The sequence below is a fragment of the Citrus sinensis genome, chromosome 7, assembly GCF_022201045.2.
Source record: "Citrus sinensis cultivar Valencia sweet orange chromosome 7, DVS_A1.0, whole genome shotgun sequence".
NCBI lineage: Eukaryota > Viridiplantae > Streptophyta > Magnoliopsida > Sapindales > Rutaceae > Citrus > Citrus sinensis.
This window is the reverse complement of record NC_068562.1, coordinates 9,604,845-9,629,412: the sequence shown is the minus strand read 5'-3', so window position 1 is coordinate 9,629,412 and position 24,568 is coordinate 9,604,845. Positions and strand designations below refer to the sequence as shown.

The following is a 24,568-nucleotide window of genomic DNA, read 5'->3' as shown; positions in this document are numbered from 1 at the left end:
AAAAATACGCAAAAACAATCTATATATAAAAACGAAGTGTTCTGTAGACCCCACCGCAATCAACTGACTACTGTAATTTCACACTTTATTCCCTCTAATTTAGTCATGTAGTCAAAGTAAGGGTAAAAGTTCATTTAGTCCCTATATTTTGAGGTTAGTGTCCGTTTAGTCTTTATATTTTTAAAAATACCTCAAAGTATCCCTATCATTAAATTATTGACATCCTTGACATTACCTTTTATTCATTTTGACTTTTTTTTACAATATTACCCTATTACAATAATGTTCTTTTTTAAACATTATTAAAAAGAAAAATTAAATTACCAGTTTAACACAAAAAAATAAAATAAAAACAATATATATTAATTTTTGTGGAACACTCTGCTGAGAAGTTAAAATATTAATTTTTTTTAAAAATTGATAATTTATTTTTTTACAAAATTAAATTTTTTTGGACACACATGAGCTTCCACAAAAATTAATATATATCTTTTTTTTTTATTTTATTTTTGGGTTTAATTTGATAATCCAATTTTTTTATTAATATCTAAAAAAAACATTACTGTAAGAGTGTAAAATTGTAAAAGCATGCTAAAAAAAATAAAAAATAATGGCATAAGTGTTAATATTTAATAGCAAAGACGTTTTGAGGTATTCTTAAAAATATAGGAATTAAATGAGCACTAAACTTATAATATAGGGACTAAACAAGCTTTTACCTGTCAAAGTAATATAAGCAAATAACCACCCAAAACATAAAATGACAATTTTGCTCTTGACAATGAAATTGCAGCAACTGCCCCAGTAACTGCCACAGTGCCCACTGGACAAATGTTGCTCTCTATAAATTGCAAGCCAGTGCTAACTTATTCCTTCAGAAAAAAATCAACTCTCTCCATTCATAAATTCTTTGTTAAATTATTGCTTTCTTGTTCTTGTTTTCAAGAAAAATGGGTGTGAACTCAAACAGAGTTGAAGATTTCTCAAGCCATGAAACCTCCATTAGAATCCCATCAACAAACACAATAAGCCCACCAATGGAAATACACAGTGTTTGTTTGCCACCCAAGAAAACAACTCTCCAAAAACTCAAGCACAGGCTTTCCGAAATCTTCTTCCCTGATGATCCTCTCTACAGATTCAAGAACCAACAATGGTGCAAGAAACTCATCTTGGCTCTTCAGTTCTTGTTCCCCATTCTCCAATGGGGCCCTGACTACAATCTCAAGCTCTTTAGGTCTGACATCATCTCTGGTCTCACCATTGCCAGCCTTGCAATCCCTCAGGTAACACAAGAATACACATATGCATGCATGTATACATGCATCATGCATTAATAAAGATCAGTGGAATTAGTGGACTAAGGACTCTGAGTTGGGTTACTGTGATATATTCCATTTGTTTTGGATCATTAGAGTAGCAGTTTTGAAGTTTGGTGGAATATTGGCTTGGAAGAAGTTCGTTTAATATTTTCTTACTCTCAAGAAAATTGTTTTTTTACTAAATTATAAGTTTAATTTGATAAGGATTTCAACAAGATTTTTGTTCTTAATCACTACACAAATTTTATTTAATGTTTCTTTTCTTACTTTCACATCGTAAGTTTTTACTTTTTATTCCCTTAGAATCAGACAATATGCTATGCATTATGCATTACCATCAATATAAAATATATTTTTCGTGGAAATTCATATGTCCACCCTGAATTTAGATCGAAACAGATAAGAATTATATTACCTTTCTTTCTTTTTCTTTTCTGGGTAATCTGATATGATTTATAATTTTCTGTATACTGCAGGGAATTAGCTATGCAAAGCTTGCAAATTTACCACCAATTGTTGGCCTCTGTAAGTATCAATCCCTTGCAAGCAGTCCTAAATTACTGGAGTCTTATTATGTTTTAGAAATATATCAATCAATTGCTTTTTGGGTTGCTTGCAGATTCAAGTTTTGTGCCTCCATTGATTTACTCTATTCTGGGAAGTTCTCGACATCTCGGTGTCGGTCCAGTCTCCATAGCTTCATTGGTTATGGGATCAATGCTGGGAGAGGCTGTTTCATACAGCCAAGACCCAATTCTTTATCTCGAATTGGCCTTCACTGCCACCTTCTTTGCTGGCCTGTTTCAGGCTTCTTTAGGCCTACTCAGGTACTAAAAGCCATAACAATTTCCTTTTTTTTTTGGGTTCATCTCCAACTCTTATTTACCCATTTTATGGCATAATTGATTTTATATAAATGGTTGACAGGTTAGGATTTATAATTGATTTTCTATCAAAGGCCACACTTGTTGGTTTCATGGCTGGTGCAGCAGTTATTGTATCATTGCAACAGCTTAAAGGATTGCTTGGGATCGTTCACTTCACTAGCAAGATGCAATTTATTCCTGTTATGTCCTCTGTTTTTAACCAGAGAGATGAGGTTAGTGGCTCACTATGAGCAAGCAATATGCTCTTCTTTTCCTTTTTAACAATAAAGCATTGTCATGGAATGTCTACTAGTTCACTGTTGGTAGCATCTTAAAATGCTTTTCTTGTCTTTTGATGAAATATTTTTTTTATAATTATAAATTATTTGCTCCTCAAAAGATGCCAAAAGGCTAAAGTATAATTTTGTGAACATATGATATGTTTAGCATGCTTGCTTTCTGAATTTTGTTTGAGAGACTAATTTTGTAACAGTAGTCACCATCAAGTTCTAATTAGAAAGTTATTATGATTCTGATGTGCAGTGGTCCTGGAAAACTGTTGTAATGGGTTTCAGCTTCCTAGTTTTTCTGCTGACAACAAGGCAAATTGTAAGACTTGTCGTTTTGCTTGCCTATAGAATTCAATCCCTTTTTCAAGCTAACTAAAGTCGCTAACTTCTGATGAATTGACAGAGCATGAGAAAACCAAAACTTTTCTGGGTGTCAGCTGCTGCCCCGTTGACATCAGTTATTCTTTCAACTCTAATAGTCTTCTGCCTCAAATCAAAGGCTCACGGGATCTCAATTGTAAGAACCCAATATATACATCTACTTTTAACTTACGCAGTCATAAGAAAAATTCTTCCTTGCAGCAGCTATTGAAATTTTTACCTTTTTTCATCTACAGATTGGCCACTTGCCAAAGGGTTTGAATCCACCTTCATCAAACATGCTAAGCTTTAATGGCCCTTTTCTAGCCGTTGCTATCAAAACTGGCCTTGTAACCGGGATCCTATCTCTCACCGTAAGTTACCAAAACTAGCAGTAAAAGTCTTATGGGTAATTCCATGGTATATGGTTTCTGGTTATGTTGCATTTATTCATATTAAGTCAGTAAAATTCCAACCATTTTGATGGGTGGCTTAACCAATCTTATCCGTCTCCTATAGGTAACTCACCTAATAGTGAATGAAAATTAATTTCCTTCCATCAGAGTATTCACAAGAACATGCATAGTGAAAAACATTATGCCAACTGAAACTTGCCATTTCTATTTGGTCTATTCTTTTGGCCTTTTAAGTTTTGACTTTGTTGTCATGTTTGAAATATATGGTTATATTTTTACTTATAATTAGGAAACTTACAATTCTCTTTTTTTTATGACAATTACTCTTTCTAATCATGTTGATATTATTTTATTTCTTTCTGGCTATAGGAAGGAATCGCAGTGGGAAGGACATTTGCTGCTCTAAAGAACTACCAAGTTGACGGCAATAAAGAAATGATGGCTATTGGTTTCATGAACATAGCTGGTTCATGTACCTCATGCTATGTTACCACAGGTGATGCTCCATTTTCCATTTTGTCTGTTCTAAATTTATAAGCAAAATGATACTCAGATTTTCTAAATTTGTCTTTCTTTTTGACGTAACCTTTCAGGGTCATTTTCTCGCTCTGCTGTAAACTACAATGCTGGAGCACAATCAGCAGTTTCTAACGTAGTAATGGCCTCAGCTGTGCTAGTGACTCTGCTTTTTCTCATGCCACTGTTTTATTATACTCCCAATGTCATCTTAGCAGCCATCATCATCACGGCAGTCATAGGACTTATTGATTATCAAGCTGCATTCCGGTTATGGAAAGTTGACAAGCTTGATTTCCTGGCTTGTTCATGTTCCTTCTTTGGTGTTCTTTTCATTTCTGTGCCACTTGGTCTTGCCATTGCAGTAAGTTTCTGAGCTTCTTGAAACTAATTTTCCTCCCCTGTTCAGTTTTAGTTACATGGCAACGTGCTTATATCTCGTTACATATAAATAACCATAATCTATGGTGATACCTTTCGCTGGAAAATTCAGGTTGGAGTTTCAGTGTTCAAGATTCTCTTGCATGTCACCAGGCCAAACACTGTAGCCTTGGGTAACATACCCGGAACTCATATATATCAAAGCCTCAACCGATACAGAGAAGCTTTAAGAGTCTCTTCGTTTCTCATTCTAGCAGTTGAATCTCCCATTTACTTTGCAAATTCAACTTATCTGCAAGAAAGGTTAGTTCACTGAATTCACTAGCAGTTGGGTTTCATAGTTCTGGATCATGCAATTCACACCAGACAGGCTCAACTCTATACTATCTTATTGCAGGATTTTACGATGGATTCGGGAGGAGGAAGAATGGATAGAAGCAAACAATGAGAGTACACTAAAATGCATAATTCTTGACATGACCGGTACGTTATTCAGAAAATTCAGAAAACCGATCACCAATCTTGTGAAATTATTTCACTTGAAAGTCCAATTGGCTAACATATGTACTCTTTTAATCTCAGCTGTGACAGCTATTGACACAAGTGGTATCGACATGGTGTGTGAACTCAGAAAAATTCTTGAGAAACAATCCTTGCAGGTAAGGATTGCAAATCATATTGCATCCATCACACGCACATTCTCCATGATATTCTTCAGTCGGACAGTATTTAACTAATCTTGGTGTTTTCTATGCAGCTTGTATTGGCAAATCCGGTCGGAAGTGTGACAGAAAAGTTGCATCAGTCAAAAGTCTTGGAGTCCTTTGGACTAAATGGACTGTATCTCACAGTCGGAGAAGCCATAGCAGACATTTCAGCTTTGTGGAAGGCTCAACCATGAATTCTACAGAGCTGTGTGAAGAAAAAGAGAAAAATGAAGAGAACACTAACAAATCCAAATCTTGGCAGTCTAGGAAGAATGCTTGAGAGCAGAGTAATTAGTTTTCCATACTTTTTTTTCCCCCGGAAAAATAGGAGGCAGTGAAGCATTTTCTTTTTACATAAAAAGAAGGCGGCGGCCATGCATGCTCTTCTAAGAAGAGATTTTGATCCAATTGTATCTCAATTGTTAATTATATGTATTCTTGTTTGCAAGAGAAGAATTGTTCGCCTTACAATTATGTGTACGGAAAGCTTGGCCATGAAAGTAACTTAATTTCAATGAAAAATAATGAAGAAGTTTCTTCTTTCCATTTGTCATTGTGAAATAACACATTTGAGCAATCTATAGACTTCAAAGCTTGATGCCACATAATTAAAAGACCAGAACCATGTTAGCATTAGTTTGCTTCACAATTCACGTGGAACCAAACCAACATCTTTCATAGCATGCCTTCGAATAAAGCAAATGAGACAATGAGAGAGAGCAAGAAGCCACAGAAATGATGTCCTAAAACTGAGGCATCAGTAAAATCCAACGAAAGAGCTAGAAATGACACCAAAAAAAAAAATTTAATTAGAAAAAAACAACCTCTTCAAGATCATAATAATAATTTATAGTTCATCTTCATGATTCCTTGAAATGTAAGTTGTGAGTTCTACATGAATGAGTTTTCTGTTGAGTGTTCTACATGGATGTATTTCCTCATTCCTGTCCACTGAATTTGTGACAATTAGTAGGGAAAATTGAGGCCCAAAGAAGAAACTATAAGTAGCTTACTAGCCCAATTAACCAGGCGCAAAATGCGATACCAATAATTGATTCATCTCAGAGTTATGAAATCTAATAAACAATCTGTAATCATGTTTCAGTTTAACAACCTTGCAAAATATTCTCCCAACTCAAATGACAAAAATTTGCCCAATTCATCCACTTATCTGAAAACTCAGTATTGGTGATATCAAAATGTAGAAACCTAATAAACTATGCACATCACTATTTGCCACCATAAGAAATGATATGAAAAGCAATGCATCATCTTTCTCAAGGGCTCCTACAATTGTACATAACATTTAAAAGTTTCCTGAGCCACATAACTAGTCCAATGTGCTCAATCTTCATACGTTTGACAACCATCTCGAGCCTATTTGCTCTCCATTGCAGCCACAGGCAAAGATATAAACAATTCTTTTCTGTCAGAGTAGACCTGTTAATTAATAAGCAGTCCTGGACTCCACCATAACAGTGAAGAAATAATCATAAAAATCCACAAGAAAACTAATTCCTGCCTGTTGAGCTCTCCTTTTCATTTAAACATCTGCATGGCCAAGGTCCAATTAATTTAGATGACATCACAGCAATATTCAATTTAAATAAGGAAAACAAGAAAAGAAAATCTGTAAGTAATTAGTATGGTATAAATTCTAATGTAGTGAAATGACTGTTTAGCATGCAATAGATCACCTATGAATATAAACACAAACAGCAATCCAATGAAAAAGTAATCCAATAAAAATCTCGGCCTATCAATAACTAAACTCTTCTATTAACTGTAATGCAGATTCATTTTTCTAGAAACTGTTTTTATATCACAGGAATCCCATCCAAATGAAAATTTTCATCCAGATCAATAACACCAACATTTCAGCATAAACAGCAGATAACAAGAACATTTTAGATGGCAAAACCATTACCCCACAGAGCGTAGAAAATAAACACACACCCTGACACAAAATAAAAAAGCTTCTATGCTTCCCTAAAATAAGAGTCACACCAGGACAAAAACCTTCAAGCTAGGAAAGAAAACAAGTCTGAAGCCAATATTTTGATATGAATTATGAAGCATGTTAATAGGAAAAATAAAAAATAACATGAAATAGACATAAATAAATGAAATAATATTCGTTTACGTAATCACTTAGAGCATATACTGGAAAATGTTCTTACTTGATCTGTAACGTGGTATAGGAATCTCTCGCAATTCACGTCTGATGCACAGATATTCACCTAGCAAAGCCATCAGTGCAAGTCCAGTACCATTCACAACCCACCACGTTATAGAGGAGGGCCAACCTCCATATACAATGCATATAAAAAGATGGATGATATACACAGTGGCTGAAAAATCTAAGCACTTCTTTGCCCTCTCTATTAAATGAAACATGTAGCCAGCTCTGCACAAGGAACAACAGTGTCCAAAGTTAACCAAAGCAAGCAACCATTTTGACAGAAAAAATAAATATGAATCTATGAAACTAATATAATTTACAAGGTCTACTTTTTAGGTCAATAATAAGATAAGTACAAGTGAATGAATATTATGAAATAAATTGAAGATGATAATACAATATAATCCCAAATCACAGATGCACATGAACGGAAAGAAAAATGAAGAAATATAGAGCTAGTAAGCAAATGGACTCTAGTAAGGATGCAATGGAAGACACAACGAATAATTCATTAACAATGACATGGCAATGTTGAAACCTAATAACAATAGTGATATCATCTATGTAAATCCCATTCATTAAGGCTATGGTGGCTTGAGCCATCAGTTTGTGCACCATACCATGCATGACTGTGCATAAGCTTGAAATAACACAATCTACAGACCTATTCTAATTAACTCACGGTCCCCTAACATATTGCATAAGAAAACAACAAACTACAAGTAAATTAAAGCAAAGGGACTAGTATTCTCACCCTGCAACTGAGGTGAGCAGGACCGAAGCAATAACACACCACCCAGTGACCGTAGAGGCAGTGACTGTAGCAAAATCAAAGAAGTACACAAGACTCATATGCGAAACACGAGTGCCAACAAAAATGGATACAAATACACCAAGTGTGAGGTAGTATAAGCATTGCAGACAGACAATTTGGGCAACGATAAGCCAAGGGTCCCATACTACTGAACCATAGAACATATCTTCTACAACTACAGTAATACCTCAGACTAAATTTCTTCAATACCCAGATCACCAAAAGTAACAACAAGGCCACAAACCAATTCTCCGAACCAAAAAAGGAAACTTCGTTTGAACAATTAAACTAATAACCTCAATATCCAGATCACCAAAAGCCGAGGAAACGCCACTAACCAATTCAAAGGAACTCAATTCTGAAAATTAAACCTAAACAAATAAAAAATAAAATAACAAGAATGAAATTTAAATGCCAATTTTCTTGGCACCCAAATTGAAAGCCAGGTTTCCTTGGATCTGGGAAATTGACGAATGAAGGAAGAAGAACCCAAGCCAAATCTGGAGGCAACAAAAGGACAGATTATTGTGAAAAATTAGTAAATTTTTTTAAAAATTGAATGTGTATATATATATATATGTATAGAGCAGATTTGCATTAAATTACCAAAATTCAGAACGAGAGAGAGAGAGAGAGACTGACCATGTGGAGGGTTTCTTCAAAGGATTTATGCTTTTGGTTATTAAACAAATACTTTACCAAAAACATACAGACGGGCAATTAGTGAAGAGCTTGGTATTTTAATTTCCTGAAAATTTGGTCCATTTTTGTATGTTAAGCACATGACAACGGCGTTGCGTGTTGGTCAAATTGGTAAATTACTCGCTGCTTTAAAGTATCGCGGCCGAGGGGTTTAGCATATTGATTTTCTTTTCTCAAGATTGCAGGTTCGAGTACAGCCAAAGGGTTTATCGTTTTTTTTTTTGTTTTTTTAATGGCAGTATTAAAAAATTACATTTATAGATGATAAACTTATTAATCTTACAAATTACGAAAACTTTTTATATCAATTTTGGTAATTGCGCAACATAAATGCTTGAGTGTAATTCCCCTTTTGTGTTGGACAATTAGCATATGTATTTTGTATGTATGTGAAAGCATGACACTTCACAATGTTGAAAATAAACTATGCCAACAATGTTTGCAGCAAACCAGCAATCTATACTTCACCCCAGAAAAAAGGAAGAATAAAGAGTAAATACACTGAGTGGTCACCTCAACTAGACATTATACATTCATGAAAAGTGAAGACAATGAAATGAAAAGACTATATCCTTACATACAAAGAGCCATTTCCCTAATCTCATGCCTCAGCATTTATACAATAATCGTACATATGCGTCCCGAAAAATTAATCTGAGAATGCAAAGTCTCAGTGTCTAGTGGCATTGGATAATATATGAACATTAGGAATATGGAGAACAAAAAATTAGTTTGCAGTCTCATTGTGAGTTACTCTTTCTCCTCCTAGTAGTTTTCTTTGCAGTGACTGGGACCTTGTTGTCATCTTCAACTTTCCGAGGATTCTCATCATTTACAAGAGTTTTTGATGAATTTATTTGACTTCTTAGCCGCAGTATTTCACCTTTTGCGGATGCCAATTCCTCTTCAAGTTTCTTTGATCTCTTGTCCAAACTCTTCCTTTCCTGGCCAAGCCTCATGACTAGATTATGAGCATCTTCCATGTTTTCTCGGGATTCATTGGCTATGCTCTTCTGTTCCGTGAGGCTCTTGTAAAGCACTGCCTTCTCATCTTCAAGGTTAGAGATCTGAGAATTAGCCTTCTCTAAATTCTTAGAAAGTTCCAATGCATTTCGGTTCATCTCATCGAGTGATTTGGTAGCCTCTTCCAAGTCTGTTTCCAGGGACTTGCGCGCCTCCTTGTCCTTGGAGGTTTGCTTCTCCAAAGCTTGTAGCTCTTTGTTCAAAGAAGAAACTATCTCTTTTTGTTCTTTTAAATCATTGGCCGTAGCTTCTGCTTTCTTATAGACATTTACCAATTCCTTTCGTAGGCTATCACGATTTTCTGCTGTAGCTTCCAGTTCATGGGACACATTTTGCAGCTCCTCGCTAGCTTTCTTCAGAACTTCCTTTGCTGCAAAGAGCTCGCCGGCTAGCACTTCACCACTTCTTTTTGCCTCATCAAGGCTGTTTCCCAAGGTATGCTTAACTTCAGCAAATTCAGCCCGAATTCTAGAAATTTCAGTCTCAAGATCTGCACACGAATCTTTCGATTGCTTTAGTTGCTTTTCCAGATCAGAAGCCTCATTCCTTGTCGTCTCAAGAGTTTCCTGAGTAATTTGAAGTTCATATTTCAGATTCTTTACATTGCCCAATTCGTTATCCAGCATTTTCCTCAAGTCATCCTTTTCTTGGGTGAACTTAGCAATGGTTGCTCGATTTTCACAAGCTTCATCCAGAGTAAGCTCAAGCTTTTCCTTCAGTTGGTGAAGTTCTTCTTTCTTCTCTCTCAAACGCTTTGCATTTGAAGCTGTCTCGTTTTCAGAAGATAACTTCAGCTCTTTGTACTCCTTTTGAACCGCCTCAAGTTTCTGCTTGGAATCATCTCTCTCAACTAATAAAGAACTTGCTCTTGCATTTAATTCATCTACCAAAGAATTCTTCAATTCTAGTTCCTTTTTTTTGTTCTGGAGTTTATCTGTCAATGCTTTGATTTCAGATTCTGCTTTGGCTAGTTCATCCTTAGTCTGCTTGTAGACAGAATTCAAGTTCTTCAACTCTGTTTCCTTCTGCTGGAGAGAAGAGCTCAATTTTTGAACACCGTCATCCTTTTCTCTGAGCTCTAAACTGAGTAAGTTAATCTTATCTTGTAAACCTTCTATTCTGTCAAGCTTTTGCTTACGTTCTTCTTCAAGTGTCCTTTTATCTTCCCCAAATTTCAAGAGGCTGGTTTGAAGACTATCAATTTCAATTCTGAGTTCCTCAATAAATCTTTTTTCATTTTGCAGCTCCTTTCCCAACCCAGAAATTGTAGTATTAGCTGAGTTCAGTTTGTTCATCAACAACTGCTGTTCTTCCTTTGCTGACTTGAGTTGCTTAGTTCGTTGTTCTTGTTCATTCTGTAATTTTGATTCAAAATCTTTCTCCAATGAAACAATGGCCGCTTCCTTTTCTTTGAGCCTGGCTTTCATCTGTGCATTTCAACCAGTGTATGAGTGGTTTAGAAACCGATGTCCAAACTGACTACCAGACGTAGAACAGGGAGGGAAAGGATGCTATTACCATGATGGAAACATTTTTACAACCGATGAGAATCAAGAACATTTTTCATTCAAAACTTAACCAAGGAAGACTTTCCTCTAAATGGACTCATCCTTGAATGCTCAAAACTATCCTCCTAAATGATTTGTGCCAAAAACTCAACAATAAAGGTGAGAGCAACTTACATATTCAAGAGTTGCATCAGTGGCTTTTTTCTCATTTTGAGTCAAAGCATAGAGTGCACCGAGCACACCACTTCCTAAAATTCCAAGTCCATTAAGGACAAACAAAAAGGGATTTGATGGTTGAAGTCCCTGCTGCCAAGAAAGCTACTCTATTTAGACCATTTCAGAAATTAACAATAACAACTTAAAAAAGCTAGAATTTTGTATTCAGGGTTCAATTGTATATGACCAAAGATCCAAATAAATTAAGACCTTTGAGTTTTGGCTTTCATCTGTTGCATTTAGCTCACCTTCCCCTAAAATTGCATAAACAAGTATGTTAACAATCATAAATTAGGAGATTGAGATAGGACTTAAACGTCCACAAACACAGCAAGGAAATTAGAGCAGATCACGACATGAAACAGACCTAAAATATTCAGAACTTCCACTAGAAATGTAGATTATTACAAAAATGGTCGGCCATGGATATCTTCACGTGATTCACTTCATTGTACATGCAAATGATATAAATAAGCTTACATCTCAAATAAATCTACGGAAACTACTTCCTACCCAGTCTTCATTAAGCTCTTCTATCTCTTGCAGATGGGAGCTAAATCATTTGCCATGCAAGGAGAATGCCGTAGTTAAAGCATGACAGGGAAGATTTTAGGAAAATTTTCAAAAATTTAACTTTGGCTCATTTGACTTTATCCCAAAAACATTGCTTGCTGATCCACTAGATATGATAGAGGAGCAGAACATAAACATAGCTTCTTCGCAGCAAGCTCGTGCAAACACCCTCGCCCTGAAACAAGCCCCCACAAGTTCCATCTCCCTCTCTCACCTAGCCAATGATATTCAGGTCCATCTTTTGCACTTACCATATAGATTTTTATTTTAACAGTAATTCCTCAATTTTGTGATAGTTATCAAGAATGATAGTCAGCTTGTCTCAAATATACAGCTAGAATTCCTATCCTATTGTTGCAAACAATGAACCAGTTAAGAATGACACATTGTAAGTACAAATATATCAACATGATTCAGCATTTTCTACTCAATCCAACCCCAATATCTTTTCATTTTCTCAATTATCTAACAGGATAACTAACAACAAAATTCATGAACTAAACACAACAAACCCAATCCAAAACTAATTTTGGTTCAATCCATTTGTTTAATAATAAAAGCATCAAAAAACAAAACTTGCAAACAAATACAAGCAGCAATGAACAAAATTCCAAATTAACAACCCAGAAGCAATCTACTCCCTCAAACATATGCATTTTCATGAAAACATTGAACGAATTCATTTCACAAAATGCGATGCTCTAACATTATAGCAAAAACCAAAAAAATATATATATATCTAGAGAAACCAAATGAAACACTGCACTCACTTGGCGCTAAACCATCAAGAGCTCTGGCTCTGAGGTTCAATAACGGAAGAACTGAAATACCCACGAGCAGAATCGTTTTCCTCCTGATAAAAATGTTGTCTTTTGGGTCTCCTGGTCTCATAGAAGCCATTGCTGACAGTCTGTTTCTTCTCTTGGTCCTTGCATTATTGGTACAGAGAAGTAGTGAAGATTGAGAATAGAAAGAAGAAGAAGAAGAGGGAAAGTGAAGGAGAGGCTGTTTGAATGAGGAGCTCCCCATTACAAGGTCCATGATTTTCTTTAGGTTTGGATTCAGATAAATAAGAAATGATATGAAATGAAGAAAGAGGCCTAGTTTTGTGTCAGTTCTCTATCTCTCAGTTTCTGATCGTGATTCTTTCAGTTGAGGTTTAAATTACCAAAATGGCCTTTCCCCGATGCTAGTTGGTCAGTTAACAAGAAAGGAGTCGTAATCGTATTTAGGAAATTTAAAAAAGATTTCAAAAGAACGAGTCACGAGACACCTAGTTTATACATACGTTATTTCAAGTGACATGGCATCTATCATGATACGCCAGAAAAATTAGCATAATAATCAGGAAAAATAAAAGTGAAATAAATGTTTATCACATTACGCATATAAAATTATCATATTAATAAGGGAAAATAAAAGTAAAAATACGTCTGCCACATTACTCAAGATTAGAGGCGGTAAAATGGGTCACCAGATCATATTCATATCGCGTCAAATTGAAGTCAACTCAAACACAACTCATTTAATAACTATGTCAAAATATTAAGATTCAAATCCAATACGGAAAATAAACGAATTACCCAATAATCCATTTAATATCTATATATTTAACAAATATTATACATACCTCCAAACTATTACAAATTTATACTATTTAAAGTTTAAATTATATATATGTAAACAATATTATATATTAATATTACAAAATATACGTATGTATCAATATTTATACATTTACACTATTAAAGTTCTAAATTTATATAAAATTTTATAAATAAAATATATATGTCCGTCTTCCAAAAAAAATTAAAAAGAGAGAATCATATACAATGTTTGAGTTTTAATAAAAAAACTTAAAAATTAATTTAAAATAGAAAATATAATCGTGTCATTATTTGAGTAAATGGGTAAAAAACTTTAACCCTAACCCAACGTGGGAAAAAAATTGTGTCAGCTCGAATTCAACTAATTTAATAATCGTGTCAAATTTGACGATCCATACCTATTTATTTGTGTTGTATTCATGTTAAATAATCGAGTTGTGTTAAATTTTATCAGCTCTACTCAAGATATAAACCATATATATCATTTATCCATAATTCTATTAAAAAACAATTATTATTAATCACAATCTATATGAGGACAATGGATCTAGCTGCTTTGAGAATCAAGTGTGTAAAATTAAAAAATGGTATATAATTTTTTTTTTGTTGTATTGCTAAATGTTCTAATTAATTAATTATTTTTCTAATTATTTTAATTTAATATAAAATTTGCACCCCAATTTTTGGGATAAGCAAAACCCTAAATTTTCCCACAATTAATCAGATGGGGTTTGATTGAATTGAGATTTATGACGAGCTGTATATGATTAACAATTTTCCGACCCGTATTTTATTGTACACAAATTGAGTGAGTTGAGTGGCGATCCGACTGGTGACATTGATTAGGTATCTTTCATAAAGAGGCCTTTATAAAGCCGGATGTAGCACCTTTTTCTCTAGATTATCACCAATAGAAATTTGCCGTGTAAGGAAAAAGTATCTTTATCCTCAATCTACCTCTAAGATACGTTGACACGTGACGGGCTTTTGTAGTTAATTACCTTTTTCCTATATGATAATTTGTATTAGTGCCACTTCAACAAAATCTATGTTTTAGTTCATCTCACTTCAACTCGTCCTTATGGGGATTGGGGGCCAATAAATTCCTTATTAAAAAAAATAAATAAATAATTGAAGCTAATAATATTTTCAAACCAGAAAGCATTTTTTATGCATAAAAAAAAAAAAAATCCCAGCAATCGAATGAATTCTATCTATTTCATTTTCAATCAAATACTACAAATTAGCAGAAAAATCGTTTTTTATTGTTCATTTAACATGCCGAAACATGCTTTCAAATGAATAACGCTACACTTGCAAGTTTTCTACTTTAGTTGATGTAACATTTATGTGACCCGTATACAAATCATTGTGTGGCAATGAGATAATAAGATAAGTACTCCGTAAATAAAAGACTATGTGTGACAATAAGATAAGTATTCGCCAAGTACATCGACAATTTTGAATTTATGGTAATATCACGTTATATTGCTTTTTGAGTAGATACTCTCATAATTCGAAAAAATAAAAAGAGTAAAAATTGGAATTTGGAATCATGTGGTACATTTCCCTTTGGGTACTACCATGTTACGTGATAATATCTTGGGACATTTCATTCTCATTCCATAATTTATTCTTCTTATCTTCAAGTCATTGAAAATATGCCCACATAAAATGACTAGTCGGTTTTGTTGGTTTCTTAACCATTGACTTGCAATCATGTGGGGTTTTAATTTTTAAAGCTCTCATGAGCAAGATGCAACACCAATATTGTTCTTTTTCAAAAAGAATGGCTGATCATTTAGCTGGTGTTGACACAAAATAAAGGTAAAATTAACTGAAAATTCACAAGCAAGGCAGCCAATTTCAATGCTTCCAAATTGCCATTTGCAATTTGCAATAGCATACGCATACCGGGCAGTCATGTTGAACCTACAAGCACTTGCACTAATGCAAGATTTTGACAATCAAATTCAAAGAACTTCAACAAATTGAGAAAACTGAAAAGATACTATCTGATCAATTTGCATACGCATACCGGGCAGTCATGTTGAACCTACAAGCACTTGCACTAATGCAAGATTTTGACAATCAAATTCAAAGAACTTCAACAAATTGAGAAAACTGAAAAGATACTATCTAATCAATGTATGTTCACTTCAGTTAATATGAAATCAAAAGTGTGATTGGAAGCTAAAGAGAGAAACCCAAAGCAAATATGTAGCTGCAAACAACGGGAGCAAGAGAGAGCTTCATACATTGAATAATGAGTTCAATAGGCTCCAAAGGATTCTACATGAACTTTCACTAGGCAAAAACATGAAAATTAGGAAAGAAAACTGATGAGCCGGGGCTTCTGGCCTCTTCTAACTCATCTGATCAAAATTATAGGGTAAACAATAGTCGAAATTGTTTCTATATCCCGATTGCAGAAGGAAACTCTAGGCTGTTGCCACCCACAACTCAACACTCTAGCGAAAGTCAAAACACATTCAACAAACAGATTCCAATCGGATCATCTATGGCTGCAGACAGATTCACATACACAGCTCTTTAGATAGGGGCACTTGGTGATAACTTCATCACTAATAGACATGAGAGCATGGGAAGCAAAGACAGCTGATTATGTGGCGGGCATACCCAACAGCAAGATATCTTCATGGTAACTTGATTCACGAGAGCTTTTGGCGGATTCATATGCTTTATCCATTTCCTCCTCAGCAAAAATCTCATCAGAGCGGCAATCAAAACTGCAAAATGCTTTCTCACCTCTGCAAGGAGAGGGGGAAAAAAAACCATACAGCGTCAGTGCTAGTGCTAGAATTGGTATGAGAAAAAAAATGTGAAAAAAGGTGTTTGAGACAAACCCGTACATATAAATGTCTTCTCCCTTTTCCAACTTTTTCTTACATGAGTAACAGAAGCTCAAAAACTCATCAGATGAATATTGGCTTAAATCATTTGGGCGCTCGGACACTTGAGTCATTTCAACCTCTTGGTCTATTTTTTTATCAAAATTGGTCAACTCATGAGCTTGACAATCTAAAATACAGTCACCAAAAATACGAGTTGTTTTAGGATTTGGACCATGAGATATTATACAAGTATAATCCTCAGAAAGCTCTATATCTCGTGCAGAGAGAGAACCTGCATGCCCATGGCCAGAACCAATGGGTATTGGAAGCGAACTTGTTTTAATGAGCAAATCTCTGTCAATAACCAGAGGTGCACTCAGTGTAATAGTGCTATCTGCTGAATAGAACATTTTGGATCTCAAATCCTGGTTTTGGGCCGAGCTGGTTGGAGATGAGGAAAATGACCCAGATTGTGATGGGAATTCTGTGTTTCCTACAACACTATTTGAGCTATCGAATGGGAATTTGGGATTTTTGGTTTGCGGAAGTTGTGAAATCATGTAGTTTCGAGGCAAAGAATTGGACTTCATAAAAGAACTAACCGATTCATTGAAATGCCTCGAGGAATAAGGGATGTTATTCTTCACCTGTGATCCAAAAACAATGTTCTTCCTCTTTAATGAATTACAAACTTCACTGGTTAATTCTTTTTCCTCGGCAAGAGAGTTTATGATACCAAGGCCTACCTCACTACTATCCCACTTCTTCTGATAGCCATTTTGGGGAGGCGATCTTGGAGACTTAACACTAAATGGATTGCTAAGGTTCACAAAAGCTCTGAAATCTAAAGGAGATGTAGGACTCCAAACAGTGTCGGAGTCAGACGAACCTTTAGAACTAAGTCCTACTAGGAACCCAGAAAGTGAACTGCTTATTTGCCTTATGCCAAAACTATCAGACTGAATACTGAACTCTGAAGCAGAATCAGCCATCACATTAACATGAATAGATGTTTCCTGGGGATTATCAGAAAACCCCACTCCTCATGAAAGAAAACCAGCAACGAATTACTGCAATGAGTTTGATAGAACTCATTGTTAATTAGTGAAAACAATGGGAGAGAGAAGCAATCTACGTTTGCAAAATGAAGAAAGCAATGATAGCTTATTAAGCAACCCAAATGAAAAAAATTTCAATGATGGTTTTAGCTTTAAAAGGTACAGAAACTGATGATCAAGATTGTTGAATAAAAGAAAATCTGCTCAAAAATTTCACCTGAAAACAATCTACAGAAATTGTTATATCAAAACTGAAAACCAACGGAAACTGCAATTTTTTCCAGAACCTTATTCCATGATCAACTGAATCAAAACACTGATCATAAATTCCAAGAGCCAATTGAAAATTCTTTGTAATACATACACAATCAAATTAGATAAATCTCTTTTGATTAAAAATCAACAAAAACCCAAATAACCCCACAAAAGCCTCAGTGCATTGATTGCAGAAAAGAACCAACCTTAAGACATCATGCATAAAACAGAAGCATGCTCATATGATTAATCCAAAATAAAAACAAAACTTTAAATCCAAAACAATAATGGAGATAAATTATGAATCAAATGACCTGCAGCAGGATCAGACCCAGATGCAAAAGAACTTGTTAGATGTTCATCAAGTGCATCAAATGAACCTCAAAATCATCAACCAACAGTTAAAATTTAAATAAATCAATCTGATTCCCAATCACGACCCAGTTTTGACAGCTGACAACTATAAAAAAAAAAAAAAATGCATCAAACTAAACAAGGAAATTTTTTTTAAAAAAAATAATAACAAAAGTACACCTGGTTTTCTTCACTAGAAAGCCTCAAAATCACAAATGCAGCAGAGAGAGATGGCCATTGACAAAGTGAAAAAGCTTTCAGAGCTCACAAACTCTCCCACTCTATCTCTCTCTCTCTTTCACTTTCAAAATATTTTTTTATTTTTTATTTTTTCAGTTTTTGCTTCTCTTGCATGCTTCAAAATCAGAGAAACAGTGAAGCACTGAGGCTTCTGATATACTACTACTCCCTCTCTCTCTCTCTCTCTCTCTCTCTCTCTCAATCTCTCATGATTAATTAATTAAGCAATACGTATTTTTGTATAAGCTACGGTATAAAACTACGTATATTCCGAATTAAAAGACAAACTACCAATTACTCCGTGAGAGTAATTAGGACCATCTAATTAAGTTGTGGCATCATGCAAATCCGGCCGTTAGTTAGCGCATTACTAAAAGTGAATATTATTTATTTCTAAGCCCATCGCCAGCATTTTTCTTATAAGAATTGTTGTTATAAACACAATAATAATTTAGCAAAAAAAGAAAGGATACAAAATTAACAAATTATATTTAGTTTGTTGGTATATAGATCGTGTCTTATTATGGTATAAGTACGAGTGAAACATATATATATATTTTTAATTACCTTTTCATTGTATACATAAAATTTTTTGTCGTGTCTTATGAGAGACAAAGTTGCAGACTTGGACTATGACAATTTATTTATGATAATTTATAATCAAGATACATGATTTTAGTGAAAAATTCACTGTTTTTTGGTGATAGAAACTTGTGTTTTGTGTGTGCATGCTTGCTTTAAAATATATAAATATGTGCGCATACGCTTACTATACAATATGTACGGCTTGCTTTAATTTCATTTGGTGACTAATTTAGGCTCCAATCAAATTTATGTTCAATCAAGATTTAGAATAAAAATTTTAATCATAAAAATATCAATCACATGAGAATGAATTTAAAAAACATATAATTAGTTACACTAACCAACACTCACAAATAAGAATAATAAATAAATCTCGAATATATTAATAAGAAAGACATTTAATTGTATTTTATTTAAATAATCTTAATTCAGACATTTCATTTTTGCTTTTTATTTAATTTGAAAATTCAACAAATAAATAAAATATATCTAAATATCTAATTTTTATATGAAAAAAGTAAAGCATTAGAGAAAGTTAAAATCCTAAACCCTAATTTTTTTTTTCTTTTGATAAGATCCTAACCCTGAAAATAGTCTAAAAGTAGTGGATTTGTGGATAAATGCCTTGGATTCAGACCATAAAACGGTGCTTATATGATAGACCCAAATAATTCTCAACTTAAAGATGAAGCTTGTGAAAGAATTATTTTTATTTAGCTTTTATTGAGGGAGTAAGCACTAAAAGACAAAGTTGACTGGTGGAGTTCAAGCTTAATTGTAAGTTACCAAACAGCGTCTATCTTTCTAACGGCGATGTTTTCAGTCGCTTAACGACGATCACCGCTAGGAATAAGGTCCTGTTTGGTTCATCAACCTCCAAAACCAAAATCATTTTGTTTGTTTGAAAAAAAAAAAAATTTCTAAATCCGTTATGAAACAAAATTAGAAAGGCATTATATTTCTTCCCATTTCTTAATTCAAAAAATAAAAAATTATTCACCAGTTCAAGGAGTTTTAGATAGCTTGCCACCTCATATTTATTCAATCAATTTTGATTATTTTTTTCGCTTATCATGTAATATTTTAATTTTAATGACCAAAAATTTATGAAAAATCTATTATTGGCTAATATAACTCCTTCTTTTAAGTATATTTATTAATTTCACCAAGGTGAATAAAGTGAGTTACAATTTTTAGCTTAATTATTTATGCACATCACATTTTTTACAACTAGTTAGTGTTTATAAAAACATCTATAATTTAAACATCTAATTTATTATTTAGACTTAAAAATATTATTAAATTTTAATATGAAGATTTAGAATCAATTTTTAATCGTATAATAAATCTCTTTAAACTAGATCATCACTTCAAACACATGCTTTATAATTATTTAACCACTCAAAAGTTGAGAATTCAAGTTGTTACATGTTGGTCTCCTTTGAATCCAAACAATATCTCGACAAATATTTTATTGTATGATCACAGAACTGGAAAATAATAATTTTAAAAAATCAAAACTTGAAGGGTAATTGAGTAAATGCGAAATTACGGGAGGCAAATTGGAACCACAAGTCTCTGCCACGTCCGTCACTGACAAGTGGAAAACTCAAAAACCGTCAATAAACGACGTCAAGATTTCGCTATCAAGTCCATGCCACAGTGGGTCCCACGGTCGACCCCACAAAACATGGCAAAAAGGCTCTGAGAGCCTTGAGTGATGATTCCGTCACAGTTTCTTTATTTACGCTTTTTACAGTTTTGCATCGTCGTTTTGCGCGACGCAAGAAAAACTAAAATTAAAATAGTTTACAAAAATTGACTCACACGTGCTAGTTTTAGCCGTGCCAATCTCGTGCAATCCGACGGCACCAGAGATAGATTCGCCCGGGAAAAGGCCGGCGATCGAACGGCTCAAGAGGGAACCAATTGCCGCCCGGGCTTGTGGGACCCACCACACGTTTAAGACATTTGTGTCAGTGAAACATAACTGCTTCTGATCGCCAGCGACGGATGAGGAGTTTGTGTTCGGTTGGTGTTGGACTTCTTAGAGCTTTATAGATATTTTCCAGTTTCCTTTTTCTTTCCTTTATGTTACGTGTTATTTATTTATTTATTTTGACGATAATCTTATAATTTATAAAATTAAACTATTTAACCATTATTCAGCGACCAAATTAATTAAGATTTAAATTAAAACTTAGTTGTTGACTGTTGAGATATCTACCATTGCCATATATTTATACGTTAAAAAATTATACCCTTTACTTCATCATTTGTATTTTTATTTTTGCAAAATAGTTTTCTTTTATGTATTGTTTACATAAATAGCTTTTTTTATGCATAAAATATATTAGTTATTTATAGGGTGAAAATAATAACACGCTCATAATAAGATAAAACGCTTCAATTTTTTTTTAAACAAAAAATCAAAATGTAGTACAAAATAAAAATTAAACCCTCCGAGCACTCTCTAGCGCTTGTCCTTAATTTGAAACTTAGATGATATCGTAATAGTATTGTACAAAATAAACCAGTTAATACTAATAATTAAAAAAATAAATATTAACGAATTATCAATGAATTTTTTGTTTACAGTTAATATTTTGCCTTTTTATTAATATAACTACTATGCTTAACTAATAAAACCTATCAGGATCGTATAAAAGATTTGGAGTTACACAACTCCTTACCAGTCGTAGAGAATTAGAAAAAGATATTAACTATAAAGTAAAAATAAAAATTTACCAAACATCTAAACTATTGTGCACCATGTCTTCAAACTTCTATTAATCTAAAATTTATTCTTTTCTTATTGTAATTGCGATTGTCTCAAACTTCAGGGCTTGAAGCTAGGCCCAATAGTATAAAGCCGAAGCCCATTATCACAAAGTCTTTGATTCCAAGATGAAACACACCTAGCGCACATTAGCAGTCATCTCTTTTAACCCCGAATGTACTTTTGACAACTCTCTCCACACAAACAATTTCTATTTTTCTTGAAAATTCATATTCTATTTCTGACAAATTTATGAGCTAGGGTTTTTATTTTTTGGCCTTTCCCAAATTTTGTGAGAAGCCTGAGTTGGGGTTTGTTTCTGAAGAAAAGATTCAAACTTTGAGCTAGTTTTGAGGTAAGAATTGTGGGTTTTGTTTTTCTTTGAATTTGGATTCTTTTCTTAGCTTAAAAGGAGGATTTTTTTTTCAGGATAATAAATTCTGGGTAATTTGTTTTTGGTTTAGTAAGTAATAGTTAGTTTTAATCTAATGTAACGGTAACGAAGTTTGAGGTTTATGAATTACGATTGTTTCTTGATCTGATTATTGAGAAGACAGAATATTTGTTGGAACTCAAGAAATTAGGTTGTTTGACAGTCCAGATGTGTGGGGGTCGTAAGTTTTGGGTATTTGATCTGTTGAAAAGTAAGCTTTGAACTTGAAAGTCTTGTTTTCCCAATCACAGAAACATGGTTTCGAATGTTTGAAGTGAAAAATTAGGTTATTTTAGTAGAAAGAATGTCGGGATTTGTTGTTTTTGATGTCTTATCCTGTGTATTTGAAGATATTGGTGGATATATTAGGGCTGAATGTCTTGAGAGGTAGCCTTTTTTGGCTGAGGGTTTTTATATTTGGTTTTTGAATCTTGTTTTAAAATTGGATAGTAAACGTACTAGTGTACATTTTCGTGGTTTCTTATTGTTGAGCTTGAGTTTTGCTTAAAATGGATGACACTGATGATGATGCGAGGTATCCACCAAACCCATATGGTGGCAATCACCAGCAGGGTTATGGTTCCTCACGTCGCCAAAAGCTTCCTGTTCGAGGCGTGACATATTCTCGGGAAGTTGGCAATCAATATGTTAATGATGAGGATGAGACTGATGTAGATGATGATGAAGATGAAGTAGAGTTTGGTGAGGAAGAAGAAAACAATAATCAAAATAATGGCATTGTTCCATATGTGGAGAAAGATGTGGATGATGATGACGATGATGAAGATGACGAGGTTGAAGATCACGATAATGATGACGAGTATAATGAGGATGATGATGGGAACCGAGGAAATTACAACTGGAAGGCAGATGACCTTGATGATGTAGAAAGGCACCCAAAAAAGAGGAAGTTGAAGAGTTTGGTTTCAAGTTATGAATTTGCTCCTCGAGTACCGACCCCGGTTATGGCTACTCCAGCACTGAGGCCCTCATCTGGTGGGCGGAATGCACTTACCGATTGGAATGAGCATGAAACATTTGTTTTATTAGATGCTTGGGGTGACCGGTTTCTGCAACGTGGGAGGAAGAGTCTTCGATCTGAGGAATGGCAAGAAGTTGCAGAGAAGGTATCTGAGGTGTCCAAGATTGAAAGGACAGACACACAGTGTAGGAACCGTTTGGATACATTAAAGAAGAAATATAAGAAGGAGAAGCTTAGGATGGCAGAGACTGGCGACACTGGCAGCAAATGGGTTTATTTCAAGAAAATGGATATGCTAATGTCATCGCCCCAGCAACAAGGTGGACTGTCTTGTGGGATGGACTCAGGAGAGTATGTCTTTATGAATCCTAGGGCATATTTGAACCGTGCAAATGGGGTGGATGAGATGAGGGATAGTCCAGGGCATTCAGAATCTACTGCTGGTGAGGAGGATGATTCAGATGGACTTCCACCGAAGAAAAGGAAGATTGGAAGGGAATCTGATGATAGGTCCTCGTTTAGATTGCTTGCGGATTCTATTCACAAATTTAGTGAGATATATGAGAAGATTGAGAATAGTAAGAGGCAGCAGATGTTAGAACTAGAAAAGATGAGGATGGATTTCCACAGGGACCTGGAAATGCAGAAGAGGCAGATTATGGAGAGAGCACAGGCTGAGATTGCAAAAATACGACAGGGTCTTGATGATGAGAACGATGTCTCTGTTGAGAATGCCAGTGGGTAATGCATCTAGGCCTGATCGCATATATGTAATGTCGATTAGCATATCAAACAATAGCTGCTGTTTTATAACATTGGGGACCTTTTCCGACGACCTGCTTTAAATCGCGCGGCAATAAAAAAAAAAATTGGGAGATGTTGTATCAGTTGATACTTGCAGAAATTTCAGATTTAGAGAGGATGATTGTTTCCTCTTTCCTCTGTAATTCTTGACTTTTTGTAGTAACTGTTTTACCATTAATATATATTCTGCATTTATCACCATCAGTCGCCATCAAGTTCTATTAATTTTTGTAACTTTTGATTTCCCACTTTAGAGAGCGCCGAGGGACATTCTAGACTCTAGCTGGTGGCTGGTGAGGCAGCTAAGTGTCCAGTCAAACTTGCTGAGTATATATAATTAAGGAATAAATTTTGGCCATTTATTTTAATCTTTGAATAATTAGGTAGTTAAGGGATGCGAGGATATATAATTAAGGAATAAAGTTGGTCATTTATGAATTAAAATGTACAAGTGTCCGATTCAATCCACTAGGTCGTCCATTCTGCATTCAATTGGAGTTAGTCTTGGGGGTTAACGACTAGTGACAGTAAGCGATGGCAGCGGCATATGACTTTGAAAGGCTGTTTTTACTTGCACGAAGTTTTTGTTTGTGATTATAGAAATGAATAAAACCGGTTGTAGCACCCCTTCTGTTTACTGTTTAAAGAGATTGAAAAAAAAAAAAAAATCTGTTGTTCTTTTCTTCATTTCCTCTGTTTTTCAATAAAATAATTATATTATTTTTGTTTTCCTAAAGTTC

The 24,568-nt window shown here is 34.4% G+C and overlaps 5 protein-coding genes across 9 annotated transcripts; 2 read left to right on the top strand and 3 right to left on the bottom strand.

Moving 5' to 3' along the window:
- Positions 1 to 873: 873 nt before the first annotated feature.
- Positions 874 to 5,406, top strand: LOC102621812 (probable sulfate transporter 3.4). Of its 2 annotated transcripts, XM_006465496.4 has the most exons (13): positions 874 to 1,286; positions 1,799 to 1,847; positions 1,942 to 2,149; positions 2,250 to 2,421; positions 2,732 to 2,797; positions 2,882 to 2,995; positions 3,096 to 3,212; positions 3,624 to 3,750; positions 3,848 to 4,134; positions 4,264 to 4,454; positions 4,549 to 4,634; positions 4,734 to 4,810; positions 4,909 to 5,406. In XM_006465496.4, exons 1-13 carry the CDS (start codon positions 951 to 953, stop codon positions 5,050 to 5,052), a joined length of 1,974 nt encoding a protein of 657 aa, XP_006465559.2. In that variant the 5' UTR covers positions 874 to 950; the 3' UTR covers positions 5,053 to 5,406. The 2 variants fall into 2 exon arrangements, with proteins under 2 accessions (XP_006465559.2, XP_024957432.2); XM_025101664.2 differs by lacking the exons at positions 2,732 to 2,797; positions 2,882 to 2,995; positions 3,096 to 3,212.
- A 473-nt stretch (positions 5,407 to 5,879) lies between these two features.
- Positions 5,880 to 8,662, bottom strand: LOC102621314 (uncharacterized). Its single transcript, XM_006465494.4, has 4 exons — positions 8,497 to 8,662; positions 7,795 to 8,354; positions 7,039 to 7,265; positions 5,880 to 6,409 (listed from the first exon to the last, which is right to left on the bottom strand). Exons 2-4 carry the CDS (start codon positions 8,016 to 8,018, stop codon positions 6,402 to 6,404), a joined length of 459 nt encoding a protein of 152 aa, XP_006465557.2. The 5' UTR covers positions 8,019 to 8,354; positions 8,497 to 8,662; the 3' UTR covers positions 5,880 to 6,401.
- Positions 8,663 to 9,031: 369 nt separating this feature from the next.
- Positions 9,032 to 13,064, bottom strand: LOC102620664 (MAR-binding filament-like protein 1-1). 2 transcript variants are annotated; one of them, XM_006465492.4, is made up of 4 exons: positions 12,647 to 13,064; positions 11,514 to 11,557; positions 11,262 to 11,393; positions 9,032 to 11,006 (listed from the first exon to the last, which is right to left on the bottom strand). In XM_006465492.4, the coding sequence occupies exons 1-4, from the start codon at positions 12,915 to 12,917 to the stop codon at positions 9,297 to 9,299; spliced, it is 2,157 nt and encodes a 718-aa protein (XP_006465555.2). In that variant the 5' UTR covers positions 12,918 to 13,064; the 3' UTR covers positions 9,032 to 9,296. The 2 variants fall into 2 exon arrangements, with proteins under 2 accessions (XP_006465555.2, XP_006465556.2); XM_006465493.4 differs by having other exon boundaries at positions 11,262 to 11,390.
- Positions 13,065 to 15,719: 2,655 nt separating this feature from the next.
- Positions 15,720 to 18,421, bottom strand: LOC102619830 (FCS-Like Zinc finger 10). Of its 3 annotated transcripts, none has more exons than XM_052431513.1 (3): positions 16,631 to 18,421; positions 16,351 to 16,525; positions 15,720 to 16,254 (listed from the first exon to the last, which is right to left on the bottom strand). In XM_052431513.1, exons 1-3 carry the CDS (start codon positions 17,328 to 17,330, stop codon positions 16,107 to 16,109), a joined length of 1,023 nt encoding a protein of 340 aa, XP_052287473.1. In that variant the 5' UTR covers positions 17,331 to 18,421; the 3' UTR covers positions 15,720 to 16,106. The 3 variants fall into 3 exon arrangements, with proteins under 3 accessions (XP_052287473.1, XP_024948444.2, XP_052287472.1); XM_025092676.2 differs by having other exon boundaries at positions 16,351 to 17,408; positions 18,186 to 18,417; XM_052431512.1 differs by having other exon boundaries at positions 16,357 to 18,412.
- A 3,343-nt stretch (positions 18,422 to 21,764) lies between these two features.
- Positions 21,765 to 24,029, top strand: LOC102619540 (trihelix transcription factor ENAP1). The gene has a single exon (XM_006465486.3). The coding sequence runs from the start codon at positions 22,552 to 22,554 to the stop codon at positions 23,767 to 23,769; it is 1,218 nt and encodes a 405-aa protein (XP_006465549.2). The 5' UTR covers positions 21,765 to 22,551; the 3' UTR covers positions 23,770 to 24,029.
- The last annotated feature ends 539 nt before the right edge of the window (positions 24,030 to 24,568 follow it).